We start from the raw sequence: 18,149 nt of genomic DNA, 5'->3' as shown, positions 1-18,149 counted from the left end.
CCGACTTGGATCTCAGCCGGCATCGTTTGTAGGAAAAGCCGGAGGCGGGAGTCGAATGACTGCAACTGCACATTTATCGCTGTAGGGGGCGCCTAGAAATATCATCAAGATTTTTGCGCAAAACCACCTCGTGGAACTGAATTTGATGTTTTATGAGTGTTATCAAGTTACTAACGAGATCAAAGTCAAATAAAAATGATTTAAATTAGATATGTGCAGAATTTTGGAAAGCTCCATGTGCTCCTTGGCTTCTCTTATTTTTTTAATGAAAGCATGCCAACTACTAAATCAGTCAGGTTTTCAGCACTCTTTTTTTGTGAATTGAAAATCATCCCCTATATTTTGGGGGAGTCTTTCTCCCTTGCTGCCTTTGCAACAATGCAAGAAAGGTCCATGTAGAAAACATGTTTAGCCGACCACCCGACTTGGTCGACTTTTTTTCCACACCAGCGAATCATTTAACGGTATAACTCGTCAATGGCACTAGACCAGGGGTCACCAATGCGAGCACACGGTAGCTCGTAAGGATCACAAGATTAGCACACAGGACTGTCCTGCAAAAGCAAATGTCCACTACGGTGGAGATGAATGAATATGCTGGCTCTGGGGAGGATATACAAGCTGAAATAAAGGGTCCAAGGATTGACCCTTGAGGATCCCCACGAGTCACGGTCATTCGATCAGATTCATAACTTCCAGTAACACCAAAAAAATCCTTAGGACCGGAAGCATTTCAAAACTGAATGAGAGGATTTACTGAAAATCAGTCAAAAGACTTAAAGTAAAAACAAATGTCCACTACAGTTGACATAAATGAATAGCCTGGCTCTCAGAGCACATTCAGGCTAAAAAAAAAAAAAAAAAAAGGGTCCAAGGATTGACCCTTGAGGATCCCCACAAGTCACGGTCATTCGATCAGATTCATAACATCCAGTAGTCACCAAAAAGCATTGTAGAACCGAATGAGGATTTACTGGAAATCAGTCAAAAGATATAAAGTAAAAACAAATGTTGACTACATTTGACACAAATGAATAGGCTTGCTCTCAGGAGGATATAAAGTTGTCTTGGATAAGAAATAAAATAACAATTTCTTACAACAGTGACATAACATATCCAAAGAAATGCTGAATAGCAGGCCTTCCCTTTCTTCTATATTTTCCACGTAAAATAGCGATCAAAACAAGACCGACGTGACCTCATCGCCACGACTCGCTGAAACATAAACAAAGCATGATCCAACTTGGGTTGGGATGCGAGAGGAGCGTGCGTGCGTTCCAGTCGGAGAAGACAATCCGTCCGGCACGCCGCACTTGAGATTTCACGAGGAATTACGCTGCGGCGCGTCGCTACGTCAGGACACGTCGGAGTGCTTTGCGCCGGCCTGGCGAGCGCGGTCGCATGCAATCACAGAGACGGGCGCTCAAAACAAAGCGCGTGAGCAGGAGAACATGCATTAAGGGGAAGAGGAAATGGGAGCGAGCGAGGGGCTTGTTCGCGACATGTCGACTTCTCTCGGCGTTGCGTGACAATACGCGCCATCTCTTCCCCGATTGGCCGGGAGAATTCACGTTTTTTTTTTTTCTTTCGCTCGCGTTCACATTTTTACTCAAGCTATATGAATTTGCCTTGTATAAAGCTAGGTGAATGAATTTGTCCTTGCAATGAAAAAAAACAAAACGTTTTGAGCGTTTTTTACTGATTAAGATTAAAATTTGCATCTTGATTCCAAATCAGACTTTGTTAGCCACTGTAGTAAGAAAAACGATTACAATTGGAGTCATTTTTAGTGACATGGCAACATTTTTGGACAGCCACAGTTGAGACAGTGTGACAGGTGAGAGGTGTGTCCAGCTCCCAATAGGTCAGTACGATCAATAGTTGCAAACAGAAAACTAGCTTTTTAGCACAGAATAATACTATGCGCTGATAACAATTCAATCTTAGATTCAGACCCATTTTCATTTTTTTAGCTCAAAAACATGACAGAGAAAACGGATCAAATTTAGATTCTTACTACTTTCACTGACATGGTTAAAACGCACATTAAACGTTAAAAAGCATGATATTAGACTCGTTGAAACAATGTTTCAGATCCCCCTAAAATGCTTTGAGAAACACGAGTTCAAATGGTGACCTCATAATGTATAAAATCCTATTAATAATACTTTTTTTTAAAGTTCCCATATTCAGGGGCAATATTATAGTGGCCTTAATACGAAAAAATATTTTCACATTGTTAATGTGTTTTATAAAAACAAATATCATATTATTTTTGAAACCTCATTTTTTATCCTTTTTTTTGGGGGGGGGGGGCGATTTTTACAATACATGACCTCACAAAAAAAGGACTCTTTTTTTTTTTTTTTTTCTATCGCGCAAGTTAATGATTATAATCAACACTTGACAACGGGGTCATCCCATTAATCATAATACATAGTGTACATTGCACATGTGCATGTTGCGGTAAGTCACATGACACGTTTTGGACTCAGACCTATTACTAGTAGTTATGTTAATTATATTTACGCAATGTGGCAGTTATGAAGAGCAAGTGATGACAGGACGTCAAGTACCTGACATTGCGTATGAATTTAATCACTTGAAAAATATTTGAAATAGATCAGCGCAAGTCACACGTGGCATTTGCTGCTGCAGCCATGGGAAAAAAAAGGCAACAAAAAAAACCCTCCGCCACATGATTGAGCAGCTATGAGGAAGACGATCTTCCTCCTCATCTGTCAGCCGCTTGTCAAGTCATCGGGAAATAATCATTAGAATCGGAGGCGCGAGGCCGGCTGACGAGCTGACACGCAAATATGCGGCGCACGGGCCCGCGGGCGGCGCTGCGGAGCCGGGCGGGGGCAGCCCGGCGCAATAAGTGGCAGCCGTTCCAGCAATGCCGTCCGTCAACAAACCGGACGGACGTTAACGCGCTTGTGGGAAAGGTGCTCGCAGCATTTAAGAAACAACTGCTGATGTGATGTCACCACGTGCGTTCGGAAAAAGTTTACTGGATTTGCTCAGATAAAAGTACGGGTGCGTCCTTAAACATTAAACCGTCATCATAATCCTGTTTTTGTGAAAACACATCATATATGTTTTTTTTTGTACACTCAATACCAGATCATTACATAAAAGTCAACTGACACAGTTGCCGTTCCTACTGATCACTTTTTCATGAAGCGGGCTTCCTCAAATGTGCCAATTTAGCCAGAAATAAAACGGCAATCTTATCTATATATATATATATATATATATATATATATATATATATATATATATATATATATATATATATATATATATATATAGATCTATCTATATATATATATATAGTACCTTGTCTTGTACCATGTATCGGTATTCATCAAATCATAGGATTTAAAATCAGTTAAAATTGCAGTGGAGCGAAACAAAAATGTAAAAACAAATGTTATGTTTATAGTCATCAATGGCACCGGATGAGTTCATGTAAAATATGACATCAATATGACGTCAAATGCAAGTTCTACTCATTGCAGCATAACATTAGGTAGGCGCTATGAAAACGTTGCCTTTGCAGCCATCGCCAAAAAGTGACATTTGTCTCTGGGGTGTGCCTAATGCTGCGGGGGTCTCGGCGAGGGCTCTCCAGTATGTCATCCATTATGGAGCCGGTGTTGGTGAACTTGCGGGGGGCTCCAAGGACAACTGTCAAGTGTTGCGGGCCTGTGAACTCATGCTAATGAAGGCAGCTCGGGCCTGTAAACAGCATGGGAGGATGTCACCCGAATACATTACAATACATAACTGTCCGCCTGCGGGCAGGTAGGAGGATGTGTGCGCCGCTGTGGGAGCGAGGAACATATGGGAGGATGGACGTGCGCGCGCGCACATGCGTCCAGCTGCTTGCGTGCAAAAGTCGACTCGTACAAATGATGGAAGCAAGAAATTCCACTGTATACACATACCGTCTATCTATCTATCTATCTATCTATCTATCTATCTATCTATCTATCTATCTATCTATCTATCTATCTATCTATCTATCTGTCTGTCTGTCTGTCTGTCTGTCTGTCTGTCTGTCAAACAATCAATCAATATGTAGCTAGTGAACTAGCTAACAGGCACTGCAAAAGCTATGTTCATAGATACCTATATACATGTACCTATATGGTATATGGCTTCTACTTTATCAAGTTATCACGTTCGGTATTTGTCAATCAATCAATATGTAGCTAGCAAACTAGCTAGTAGGCATAGCAATACCTAGCTTCATAGACAGCTACCTGTATGGCTTCTACTTTATTAAGCTAGGTGAACTAGCTAGCGAGGTAGCTAGCTAATTGGCACTGCACTACCTACTAGCTTCATAGATACCTATCTGTATCATACTTTATCAAGCCATCTCGTTGTTTTTCAGTCTATAAATGTATACACGCCTGCGTCTATTCATATATGAGTAGCATTCTGTCGCAAAAAATGTTTTACATATGTAGCCAAGATATACTTGTTTTTCTTGACTTTGCATGCTAAAATTTGACATGCCAACACCATGCTTTCCCTACAACTCAATTCCTCTGCAATTTGTTTTTTTCCTTTTTCGTCACCCTAGTGCGGCAAGCGTATTGTCCCGTGCTACGCGTACACACATCGAGCAGAATTGGACTGGAGCCAAGCATCGACAACGGAAAACTGCTGAGGCTCGACGTGACAAAGTGAGTCAGAGGAGAGATGCGCGAGTCAGGAATGTGACTGTTTTCAGGTCAGTGAGCTGAACATTTGGAGAGAGCGAGAGCCAAAGAGAAAGAGAGAATTGCGGAGAGGGGGGGGGGCAAGTAAAGCAGGCCAAAGTTTGTGCTCCAATGATCTGCTGTCTTTGCCCCTTTTCAGTTGCACCAGAAAACAAAACAGACACGAAAACAAAAAAAAAAAACGTTCACTCTCGGGGTCGCAGAGCGTTCATGTGAGTGCTGGAAATTGTCTGTCTGTCTGTCTATGCGTCCATGCATCCATCAATCCATCCAGCCGCCATTGGACTGGGACACCCTGAAATTTGACCCGACTAGCTAGGTCAGGGGTGTCAAACCTACGGCCTGCAAGCCGGTTCTGGCCCGCAAATGGGTTTAATCCGGCCCGCGAGATGATTTTTCTAAATTATAAAAATGAGCTGAAGTCTTCTAACAAATGAAAAACTTGAAACGTTTTATTATTAACAGTCATGTTAATATTTTACGATGAGAAGTGATGTTCTACTTTCGATTATTTTGGACAGTATTAAAAAAAGAATCATACATTTAAATTTAAATAGATTATTAAACAAGTTTGACACTCCTGATCCAGGATGCTTTGATACAAAGCAACCTAATGTTGGGTCATTGACCCAATTGGTGGGTCAGTAATGTTTTTGACCCAAATTAGATGTTTTTTGACCTGGCAGTGTATTTCTACTGTATACAACACAGACTTCCTGTTCTTACATCTTTGTTGACCTCTAAAAAGGTCAAAAAAGGAACAGTACTATATTTGAGTCAATTTGACCCCATGTCCTGAATTGTATCGCACAAAAGAATGACTAAAATAATGTGTTGATTTGTATAAAACATCTCAAAAATTCATCTGTTTTGAATAAGACAATAATAAATTTGGGTCAAGTTAATTTTGATTGTGGCTCGGTCCTTTTTTCCCCCCAAATTGGGTTATTTTTGACCCAACTTTTGGAGTATATAATCCGTTTTTTTTCTTTTATTCTTTTGAAGTGAAGTATTTTCCCAGAAATGTCGTGACAAAAGCATGGGACTTCTCCGGTTGCATTCCGTACCTTTGAAAGATCTCTGAAGTTGGCCGGTAGGGTGAGGTCCAATTCCTGCGAGTCGTAGTTGGCCAACACCCAGGGAAAGATCGGGTATTGGTTGAGGTCGTTGTACGTCCTGCCTGGACACACCGAGACGGCGTTGAGTGATGAAAGGTCGCTGAGCTACACGAAAAAGTTTGGCTCCTCCGACCGCTGACTATGGGAGAAAAACCGCTTTCAGATGGCAAAACGTGTCGGGAGAAATCCGTGGGAAGACGCCGGCAACGTGTTTTCACTCTTTTGGTTAGAGACGCGGGACAGCTGCGGGATCAAGAGTGAGCTGTAATCCGGGAATCTGTACGGACGCTTTTAGCGGATCGACGGCGGAGGCCAATTCATGACAAGAAGAAAAAAAATCCACATTTGGTGGTTTCCAGTTGAAACATATGCCGCAGGGATTGTTTTGGGACACGTAGCCAGCAAAGAAGTTTTTGCTTTTCTGAATTTTAATGCCAATTTTAAAAAGATCTTGAAGAAATACAGGAAAAAAAAGATCATTATATAAATGATGTTATCAAGAATTGAATTTCCCGTTCAACTTTTTCCAGTTTAACAAAACTACGTTCATGTCAACGATTTGTCGGGGTTCATTCAGGGACGCAAACGTTATATGATCGTAACTCCTCAAATACAGGATGGAATTTTCCCCCAAATCAAGGCCAAAAGTATGGGTGCATCCTAGAAACGTTAGGGTTAGGGTTGCGCCCGGAGCCGTTCACGTCACTTTTAGGAATGCGTGTCTCCCTCATGAAACTCAAACATGCTGTTAGGCATACGCGAAGGTAGAGCAGCAGAGCAATTGGAATTCCCAATATAAACTCTTATCGTGTTTGGACTGCTACAAGCTTCACTCTAATTCAACTTCCGGGCACAGCTATTACGAGGTCAACCGCGGCTCTACGTGAGACTACAGCCGAGGGATGGAAACCAGAAAGGACAACAGTACAGTTACTGTCAAAGGTTTAAGCATTTAAGATTTAAGTAAATATGTGTTTTATGACGCGATTAGGGGCTATAAAGTTTCTGGTAATTAGTCACAGGTTGGTCAGGCACTCCAGAGATCCACCTACTTGTATACAAGCAATTAAAACTCACATTTTCGACAAAACTTTCATTGGAAGACTCTTGTATACCGTTGCGATTGTGACACGCGACGATGAAATTATGCTAACGAACCAGAGGAAAAAGCTTCGGATTTTTTCAAAGGTGACACAAAAGTTCTGTGTAGTTCGGAAGCATCATCGGCGCCAAGGAAAAAACAGCGCCGAGCCGTCAGGGCGTCGGCGTAGCTCGAGTCGGGGTGTCAGCATGTTAATAATAGCGGAATAGTGGTTAATTAGAAGAGCACGTCCCCTTCGCACCTCTTCCCGGCACTTGTTCACCCCCACAGCCCAACTGTCTGCTTTTCTCCGCCGCCGCCGCCTCCTGACGTGCCTGTCAGCCCGGGTCATTACCGGGGGATTTTTCTTCTTCCCCTTTTCATTTAATGAATTTCCTGCATGTTTTTCCCTCCGTCTTGCCTTTCCGTCTAATTAGCTGACAATAACGTATCGAAGGAGCCCGGCGCAGAGGCTAAATATAAATATGCATGAAGGAAGGCGGCGTGACACCTCGCGAGCGGCGCCGCCCGGCCCGGCTCGCCTCCCCTGTTAGCTTCACTTCAGATCAGAGACCGCCGAGCCTCTCCCGTCCAAATTTGCACGCTCTCCACGAGCCTAATTATCCGGCCCGCCGTACGCTTCAAACGTCCCTCGACGGCGTCGGCGAGGACCACTTAAGGACGAGGCGGAGAAACCGGGCCGCCGCCTGGCACTGTTTCCGCGACGTCGTTTATTGATGGCGGCGGCGAACCCGCAGTCGGAACACTCCGACGCCTAAGATGAGGATAATTGCTTTAAACGTAGCGCTTTCGCTTCCGATAAAATCTTCCCGTAATAGGCAGGAAATGAGTCCGAATCGATGTCGTTGACGGATGGCTACGGAGTCAACAACACGCATGTACGTGTAAAGCTAAACTTACAATAACATTTACACATCAGGGGGAAGAAATGTTCTATTTTCTACAATATACACGTTCTCCTTCGAACATAAATGCAAATGTGTTTGAACATACTTATAGGCTAAATGCTAAAAATGTGGCACTTTTCACGTGTTCGGAAATCGGGCCGGATCGGATCGTTCTCGGCTGATCGGAATTGGTGGGAAGCTAACGTGAAGCTAGCATGTTGCATCAATATTAATGTCTGCGGTATGCAAACGTTTTAGTGCTTTTTTATTTGATTGGAACGATTTGTAATCTGGAAACAGGCATATGTATATGAACTCGGATGCGTTCTCACCTGCGATGGTGTTGAGGAACATGAGATACTCAAAGTTGGAGATCTCTCTCCTCTGCCAGCGCTGCGTCATGTTGGACGACTTGAAGAGTTGCCGAGGGCTGGCCAGCGAGACGCGCCTGGAAAACAAGACGCGCTTTTACAAGCGGGCCATTTTTGAAGGTGGAGAGCGGGCCAAAACTGGCCTCGTGTCATGTCTGGCACGGCTTTAGCAGCACTTGCGAGGACAAATGACTCACCGTTTCATTGATTAATGAATCAATCGGGGTTTGGATTGGAGCCCGTAAATCTTAGTTTGTCGCTTTCGCGAGACGTTTTGGACAATTGCGGGCTTTGTGGGAACACTTTGGGAAAGACCCTTTTCTGCTGCCAGGCGAGGTCCAAACGGCCATGCCGATGCGCAGGAACAAGCGCGCCAAAACACCTACTGAAAGGCCTTCAGGACATTCAACTTAAGACTGCGGCTTGCTTTTTTTGTTTTCCCCCAGTGGAGAGAGGTCATGAAGTACACCATTAGAATACAATAGAATACAATGCCTTTATTGCCATTACAAAAAAAATGCTAGCGCTGTGCTGTTCCGATTCAAATAAACACGAACAATATATGCGGTAAATTTGGGACTATCGGGGAAATTAAAGGGATCGCGTTGAAACAAGACACTAGGGAGCTGAAATTTCACCCAGATGGTGACAACATGTCAAAGTTCAAAACGACACGCCCACTTACTGATCACACTAGCAGGAATGTGCCACCCCTTGACTAAGCCAGTGCGAGAATGATGTGGGAGAAAATGACCCCAAAATGATCAAAATGGCGCACAACGATGCATATTAATGACTCATATTTGCATTGTCCAATCTTTCCTCATGTGGGAAATGACGCTACATGTCCTGCGCGAACGTGCAAGTACGTTAAAAAAATACAGCGCAGGTGTAACACAAGCAATAAAATGCAAAGATATATTGTTCAAGACCTGTTTATTAAACAAAAACATGCAGTTATCTGCAGTTTAATATTCTACAGTGCGTGAATGAATAACATGAAAATCTTTCGTAATTCCAGCCAAACTCCAAACGATACGAGTCACTTACGTGCCGCTGTTTTGGAACCGATGATAGAAGATAGTTGGAAATACTTACTGTATATTCAGCGGGCCACAAATGGCACCCAAGCCATAGTTTGGAACCCGCTGGTTTAGAACGGACTTTTTTTTTAGGCTACACATTGAAAAACGCACTTGCAGTAAACGGCTGGTTCCTATTGGACGATCCTAGAGCAAATGAATGAATGTTTTTTTACCAAGTGAAAAGCAAAACAAAAGTTTTTTTTCTTGAGGGAAAGTTGTTTAACAGGCGTACAACTGTGTGTACTTTCTGCAAAGTTGGGAATGTATTTATAGTTCTTTTGCCCCCCGCGTTATGCTTGTATGAAGAGTAAAGCGTCGGGCGGACCGGCGCGGTCAGCAGCCCGTCCGTCTTGCGGAATGAGTTCACGCCGGGCGCCGAGGGTCAGCGCACAAGAGCCGGAGTGCACGAGCAAACAACGGCAACGGCTAATGCAAGGGCTAATGCAACGCTAATGCGCTAAAGGAGACAAGCGGCGGCCCACCTGTCTTGAGGGAGTCCGTAGCTGGTCCCCACTCCGACTCGAGGAAGACTATGGACCGCTTTCTTCACCGTGGCCTGGTCGGGGAAGTTAAACAGGACCGATGCTGGGAACGGACACGCAAACAGAAAAAGAGATTTATTTTGCATTTTTCTTTTCCAGGTTTTTTTTATTTTTTTTTTTTATTGGAGATCCAATTTGTCACAATACAATTGAGTGATGGTGTTCCGTTATCTTAACACAGCTAAGTTTAGATGGGGGGGATGATGGAGGAGAAGAAAAAAAAAAACAAGTCTTCAGCCATGCCCCAAAACAGAGAGCGCGGCTCTAGTCTGGAAAAAAAAATCATTTCACTACTATAAAGAAAAAGTATCTGAATATAACAGGATTACAATGACGACAAATATGCCGTACTTCTATTGGCCATGAAGACCTCCATGGCTGTGTTCTGCAGCAGGTGACGCCTGGAAAAGACTGCGCGGATTTCGCTGAACATCCACTTCCCATGCAGGCCTTCCGTATACGCCAACACCTGCGCCCAAACACATTTTGCGTTGTAGTGTGATTTTTATGCCTTAAAGGGATATTTTTCCAATTGCTGAGCCCGAAAATGACACCACCAGCTGGTCACGTGACATTCAAAAGCTGAGCTGTGATTGGTCATTACCTAACCCTTGAGCCAGATTGGCTTTTGAATAGATTAAATGTGAGTGAAAATTATTTTTTTCTTCAAATTAACTAGACAAAATACGGATTTACTTCTAAATAATTGGATTACGCCTTGTAGTCAATTTTGACCAGATTTGGGCCTTTGATCTAGAAACATCTGACAAAAAGCATTGAAAAAATGAAACGCTAAAATTTGCAGTTTATATGTTAAAATATTTTAGTAGGTCAACGTGACACACGAATATTTAGTTGTAGCTTGAGAGCTCCAGAAGCTCTTTTCAAAGCCGAGCTGTCATTACAAAACGATAAAATAGCTACGCCGCAATTTCATGACTAAATACAGTTCTAAATCTCTTCTCTGTTGTTTGAATCATGCGTTCTCCCGTCTTCCTTGTGAATAGGAATTTGATGTTAGCCGCCTCTCGCTAGCTTGCTTTCAAAGCTCTTGCAACATCACTTCCGGTAGCCCTAGCGGTGGAAAGAGTAACGACACCCGTGTTGTTTCAAGCTTCGGTAGATCCAAAAACACAGCCAAATGTGTCGTTAAAAGCTGGTTTTTCATCAAACTCTGCTTGAAGTGACATGTATGCGTTACAAAACATGAACAACTTTGCTACCTGACCTTTAAAGAATGGCCTAAATAAAAGCCTGAACGATAAACCTGACGCAGATCGACAAGGGAACTTGACCACGAATACAAATGAAAGCCAGACATAATAGATTAATTTACGTGTCAGAGGATTTGCGAGCTGGCTCAAACTAGGTCCTGAATCATCCCGTAATTGTCCCGCCACTAGCCAAGATGACTGGGGAATTTCCCATCATGCAACAAGATCCACTCAGCAGAACTGTTCAAGGGAGGGTGGACTTCAAAAACTGTTCAAATTTTACTCTACCGTACTATTATAATCCCAACCCCCTCAGCCCCTAAATTTCAAATTCGAACAATCCACATCTCTTTAAAATCACGCATTCTAAAAACAGTTGGGTCAAAATTAACCCTACTTGGTTTTAAAAAAGACTGACGCAACTTTTGGGTTATTTTATTACCCAAAACGTCGGGTCAACTAACCCATAAAATAATTACCCATTTGGGTAATAACAAATCTTTCTCGAGTGGTGTCAAATTAAAAACAAATCTAATCTTTAAGTTACTCTTTATAAGACGCACTCATACTTTTGGCCTTCATTTATGGGGGGAAAAAATGTGTCTTATATTTGGGGAATTACTGTAATAACCCAAAATAAATCCAAATGTCACTTGTCAAATTGCCATGAATAAAATTTCACTGGCAGCAGCAGTTTTCCCCTCGTCGGGATTCATTTGATGCCCTACTACGCATCTCCATTCTTATAAAGCGAGGCCATTGAGAAACGGACCCCATGTGGCGTGTGGACATATTAAGAAGAAGAAGAAAAAAAAAATCAATAAAGCATTGTGTTAAAGGCTGAGGTGGCAGACAAAAGGACGGGCGCTGCAGGCTGGCCCGCACGCACGCACACAAAAGTAAGACAATTGTTCTGACAGGTGAGAATACCCCCCACCCCTTTTTCGCGCGCCCCCGCTTTTTCCATCTCGCTTCTCTCCGAACAATTTTGTCCCGCGGCGACCTCATCAGCTCGCCGGGTCGTCACGGCGCCGTCCCTTGTGAGACGACGGCTGAGAATAAAGACGCAACACCGGCGCCGTGACGGTGAGGTGTGTCCACACAACATTGGGAAAAAAAAAAAAAAAAAAAGCTCACAGCCTGCCAACAAACAAAAAGGGAAATTTACTCGAGCATTTGTTTTCATTCTTACCTTTTGAAATCGTAAAGTTTGTCAGAAGAACAACGGTTATCACGCTCCGTGGATGAAAACAGACAAGTTTGTTTTTTGTTGTGTAAAATGATTAAAACGGGTGGTATCGCCCAAAATAATTCACCGATAATTACTTAGACTATGTTACATTTATTCTAGTAACTGTAGCTGCGTCGTCCTGCCTCACTACAAAAAGCAATACCGATAGCGACCAGAGGCGGCGCCAAAAAGCAAAGATCAAGACAAACAAAGCACAAATGAACGAGCGGTTCCAAAGCATTTCAGGAGATTTCGGGTGCGGACCGTGTGGCCCGGTACTGGTTGAAAAAAATAAATAACGATTTGCTTTGATAAATCAAAGAAACAAATAAATCATCAAACTGATTTAAACATTCAGGGTACAATTTTCATCAGACACTTTGATATGTATAGCAATACATGGAAAACAAATCAAGGATGTATCGATTTGAAAATGTAACGACTTGATCCAAGGCCCAGAATGATTATTATTAAATATTGAATTAATTAAACATTTAGTTGTCACTTTTATTTCTTTATTTAACGCTACATTTATTGAATTTTGGCACTGTTGGTCCTCCATACCAAGGGTGAGGGGGTCTGGGTGACCCCAGGTAAAAGGCTTTGTTTTTGTCATGTGAAGTGTAATTGCAATAAAATAAGAATTTTCATCATTTTTTTTTCAGGCAATTTGATGCACTAGGTTATTTATTTTCAGTTTTTTGTAACCCGCACAAACGCTGACAGACGAAAAAATACAGATTAGTGTCAACTAAATCATGTTCAACTACAGTCAAAACGCATTTAGTATGTAGGAGTATGTACTGCACATGTACGTACTGTAAATAAATACACACAGTATGTTGTGCATGTTTAGAATATGCAAAACGCAAGTGTGAGCCGTTCCGCTAGGTCAGCTCTTGAAAGCTAGTGCTCATTTAAAGAAAAAAAAAAAAAGAGCGCTGGAAATGTGCAGCAGGGATGGTGGACCCGGCGCCTTAATTTCTCCATGGAATAGGCGGCCGCTCGACCGACCCCGCCGCCGCCGCCGCCGCCGCCGCCCGGCTCTCTGGAGCTCAATTAAAATTGGATTAGATGGAGAGAGCCGACGTGCGACGCGGCGTCCCTCAAATGATGCTCTCCTCCAGGGTAATGCCCCCCTCATTTGACACCTCTGCACCCCCTCCAACTCAAACAGTTGTCATAGAGACGGCGTGGCCCCAGAAGAGGGGGCGGCGCTTGAGGTTTACTTTTAACCCCCCCCCCAACCTCAATGTCCTCAGCCGCATCCAGATGTTGGGGAAGTCAAATCTGCGCTGGACAAAGTCCAAAGGTATCGTGATTAAAATTTCAACTCGCTGGTATTTGGAATTACGCCACACTCTTTTAGCGTCTGCTGACCTGATCGTAAAAAAAAAAAAAAAAGAAATAGCAGTAAAAAATTCCAAAATAATTCGGAAGCAGTGCCTGAAAGTCAACAGGAAGTCAGCCATTTTGTTATAAAGCTCACGTACATATGATAGGGTTTTTATATACCCTATAGATCGATCGATCGATCGATAGATCGATAGATCGATAGATAAAAATTATGGTCATAATTGAAAATCCGAGAGAGTAAAGCCGCAATAATGCATACCTCTCAAAATGATTAATTTTCAATAAATCAAACCATATTTGTATAAACAATTGTGGGGTTTATTGTCTGACTATAATAGATTAAAATCTTAATCGCCCAGACTATAAAGAAAAGCGATTCTCAAGAGGCCAGGCTTGCAAAAACTTTTAAGATTCAATCGGCCATTTTGGGACGAACCGGTCTTTGATTGCTCCCCAATTCGGACAGCTTCCATTTGATTAAAATGGTCTTTTCTGGCCAGCGCCCGTGCAAGTGAGCGTTTGTGCGGCGTGTCAGAGCGCAGGCCAAAGGGCCCGCTGTCAACAAAAGGGAGGCTAAAGACCACGGAAGTAGAAAAAAAAAAAGCTGATTTCAAACAGCCCCAATCAGAAGATTTGTCATAACAACAAAGCTTCGGGGGTCTAAAGCAAACACACGGGGGCCCCCTCCGCATGTCCGCGCCTCGACAAAGCCCAGCGCCTGCGTGCGTGTTTTTTTTGGAGGCCCAGCTGTAAAAAATGTCATTTAATGAACCTGTCTGCCGAAGCCGTCCCCTGCCTGTCAGAGGTGTCAGGCGCTGACGAGCGACGGGGACGGCCGCCTCCAGTCACAGACAGGCCTGCCAGCTGGAGGCTTCGGCCCCAATCTAATCACGCCACCGGGAAGGGACCGCCGGGCGCTCTGCTCTGGGTCTGTCACGCTCAGGGCCGCGGGAGGAGAGGCGCGGGTGGGGAGGGGGGCCGCCCCAGCCTTTTGTTCCCGCCGCCCGCGCTCATTAGGACGCCGGAGCGCATGCGCCGGCTGGGAGGGGCACGCGCCTCAAACGCGGCATCCTCCCGGTCTCCCGTTTCCACTCGACGGAGGGCGACGCGCAAAAGCCAACTTTCCAAATGATCCCCTCGACGGGGAAGGAGCTGTCATTTGTGCACCCCGGGAAATGAAACGTATGATTTGAAAAATACGATGTAAGATTAAGACTAGAACGCCTTCCCTCGCCATTCAAAAAACACAGCAACGCCGACGCGATGTACCGCAATAACACTCCCATGCAGTCTAACGGCCTGTTAATACTCGATCTTGTTTGGCTGCAGTCATGGGATTTAGGGAGGGAGGGGTCTGGCCCTTTAAGAAAACTTGCACTTTGCTTGGGGCTGCGTTATCTGAAATAGTGGCCGCTCACCATGCTAAAAAATGTCGCGGTTTTTTCCCATAATGCAACAGAGTCTGTGCATACACTGGCACGAAGGGAAATACATTTCCTACGGAATTCATAATAAAACCATGAAAAAGTACTGCTAATAAAAATTGTGTACTCAATTTTTAAACGTATTTGGATAATGCAAGCCAATAACAAACACCGAGTCTAACGTGGAGCAGTCTAACAGCCTGTTAATACTCGATCTTGGTCAGCAACATTATATGAGAGCGTTTTGGCATCATCCCCTCTTCAAAACTCTTCCTACATATGTGGGGAGGGAGGGGTCTGGCCCTTTAAGAAAACTTGTATGGTGGGGAATGCATACACTGGAGCAGTCTAATAGCCTGTTAATATTCGATCTTGGTCAGCCATATTATGTAAGGCCATTTGAGCATCAACTCTTCTTACAGGTGGTGCGAGTATGGCTGTGCATGAGAGAGCTGTGAGGGGACATACATGTGGGGAGGAGGAGCTCTGGCCCTTTAAGAAAAATTGTGCGGTGGGGAATGGCTGCGGAGAGAGTTAGTGGCTGCTCACCGTGCTAAAAATGTTGTGGGGAAAAAATGCTATGTCTTTAACATTTAGCCTGCAGGTATCTTTTCCAATGCATTTCAATGTTTGAATGTACTTGCAAATACGTTTGAAGGAATTTTCCAAAAAGCAAAGTCCAGGCTTCCGTAGGGTGACTATTTTCCTCATGTGACATTTAAGCGCCGCCATCGATTCCACCCGGAAGCCTTTTGTTTTCCCCTAGGCGCGCGCTCACTGGGAAGCCGTCGCGCACGCGCCGCCATCCTTTCCTCCCTCCCGCACGTAACGCAATCTCCCATCCTCCCGTTCGCCTTTGTGCCTTGACAGAGGGCAACATCAGAGCGGCGCAAAAGCGGAAGCGCGACGACAGACGCCGCGAGGAGGCGGCGCGCAGGTGACGCCGCCGTTTAAACCCGTCCGCGCCGGCGTAACAGACTTTCAAACACGGCCCGTCTAACGCGCAGCCCGGCGACTCTAATCACATGTGACTGGCCGGCGGCTTCCACGACACATTGGCTCACACGCCGTGATGGATGTTATTAATAAATCTAAAGCGGGAAAGAGGGGGACGGGGGGGCGCATGCAATTGTCTGCATATTTCCTCCTGGATGGGAGAAAAATGCAATTGGGCGTGACGGATATATTTATACGAGGGAACGGAGCGGTGTGACACGCAGCGTCACGGCGCTCTCTCACTCCGCCCGTTTGTCTAATAGGCTTCCGCCTAAAGGCCCGGCCGGGCCCAAGGTGGAACAATGAGGGCCGGATTATCTGTATTGCCTGGAAACTAGGGCCCGGGGAGCGTGGATTTTTGCCTGGCCTGTGACAAAACGATTGAAATTGACATTTCAAATTGTCCCCAAGGTTACTAGAAATGTATTTCAACGTAACAAAAGGAGATTTTGACCATATTGTTTATGTACGATGAACAAGTTCTGCGGTGTCCAAACAATGGCCCCGGGGCCATTTCCGTGGCCCATGTCAAACATATGAAAATTCAAACTTGTCCCCTAAGTCACTTGAAATTGATGCTGGTATTTAAAAAAAAAAAAAAAAAGATTTTCACCTTGCGTTTTTGGCATATTCTTTATGTACAATGAACAAGTTCTGGGGTGTCCAAACTATGGTCCCGGGGCCATTTGTAAGGCTACTTTAAATAAATGGTGGTATCCCCCCCCCCCCCCCCCTAGAAAAACAAAACAAAATTAGATTTTGGATTTGCTTTTTTGGCACATTGTTTATGTACAAAAAAAACCCTCTCGGGTGTCCAAACTGCGGCCCCCGGGTCCTTTACGAACTGCCATGGACATTTTTGTGGCCCGTGACAAAATTACTAATTTAAAACTTGTCACCTAGGCTACTTTAAATAATTGGTGGTATTCCGCACATTGTTTATGGATAAAAAAACGAGCACAGGGGTGTCCAAACTCGACACAAACTTTGCGGCCAAGCGTGCATACTTCTAAAATGACTCAAATTGAAATTTCACCAAGGCTACTCTAATGGTGGTATTCAAAAAAACATGAGATTTTCACCTTTATGCACAAAAAAAAAGCACACAAGTGGTCCCAAAAAGACGCTTTTAAAAAACATAATAAAAAGTAGAACGCCGTCGCTAAAGAGCGCGGAAGTTAACTTGGGCGGACTTTCCATCAGGTGACGCAAAAGTAACGGCGGCGTATTTAACTTGAAATAAAGCGGACTCGACAGGACTGGGCGCACCCTGGCATTAATCCATTTTTCCATGCCGCAAAGAATTAGCGCATCAAAGCCCGTTGCCATCCCATCCTTCCCTCGCTGACATCCGTTGTGAAGCGCCTTGCAAAATACGTACGCTGCCCCCGCTCGCATATAGAAAGACGCTGGCTCGAGACCCGCGATAAAGTAGCAGGTATGGGTTGCGGGCGGGGGATGGAGATTTGCATAATCAGTGTCAGTCTCCATTTGGGAGCGAGCCGGAGTGTGGCGGGATGACGCGGCGTGGCTGAGACCCAGCGGTCGATAAAGCCCATGAATATGCATGGCCAGAGATACGCCCGCGCGTCCGGCCGCGGCGTTTACGTCGAGCGCGCTATTCCGCGCGCGTCGGGCGCTGTCTTCCCACGTGGGAGGCGACGCTTTTCGACGACTTCCCGCTTACTTCTCAGGTCTGCTGCCGTAAGGAAAAAGGCAGTTTTTCTCAAAAACTGGCTTTGCAACTTACACTGTGAGTTCATTTTTGGAGGATGAAAAAAATAACAACCACCACGTAAATTCTTCAATTTTTGCCTTTGTATTTCAGTTATAATGTCATTTTTACACCCAAAATGTTTTTAACACCCAGCTTGAAATTTTGACATACTATGTATGTAAGTATACTATGTATGTTCCAGTTTTGAAGCAATTTATATGTGCACGTGGCGCAAAAACTGTGGAACACGCACTTTTGTTGAATAAACATGAGTTTAATATTTAATTATATTCTTTTAAACGATTCCTCTTGGCATTGATCTTTTAATGTAATCAAGTGGTGTTTTTCAGATGGTACTTTTCACAAATAA

At 44.1% G+C, this 18,149-nt stretch overlaps 1 protein-coding gene across 3 annotated transcripts in view; it reads right to left on the bottom strand.

Annotated features, from left to right (window-relative positions):
• The window catches only part of nbeab (neurobeachin b), a 163,397-nt gene that overhangs the window by 23,409 nt on the left and 121,839 nt on the right, over positions 1 to 18,149 (bottom strand). For all 3 annotated transcript variants that reach the window (XM_088427563.1, XM_088427565.1, XM_088427564.1), the window contains exons 40-43: positions 10,193 to 10,310; positions 9,782 to 9,884; positions 8,176 to 8,291; positions 5,804 to 5,916 (exon numbers count right to left, since the gene is read on the bottom strand). In XM_088427563.1, the coding sequence (XP_088283689.1) occupies positions 5,804 to 5,916; positions 8,176 to 8,291; positions 9,782 to 9,884; positions 10,193 to 10,310 (450 nt within the window). The remainder of the gene's footprint in view (positions 1 to 5,803; positions 5,917 to 8,175; positions 8,292 to 9,781; positions 9,885 to 10,192; positions 10,311 to 18,149) is intronic.

This window comes from Hippichthys cyanospilos, chromosome 11 (genome assembly GCF_059441005.1).
Source record: "Hippichthys cyanospilos isolate Australia breed blue-spotted pipefish chromosome 11, RoL_Hcya_1.0, whole genome shotgun sequence".
NCBI lineage: Eukaryota > Metazoa > Chordata > Actinopteri > Syngnathiformes > Syngnathidae > Hippichthys > Hippichthys cyanospilos.
The sequence above is the reverse complement of the archived record's forward strand: the minus strand, read 5'-3'. Positions and strand labels throughout refer to the sequence as shown.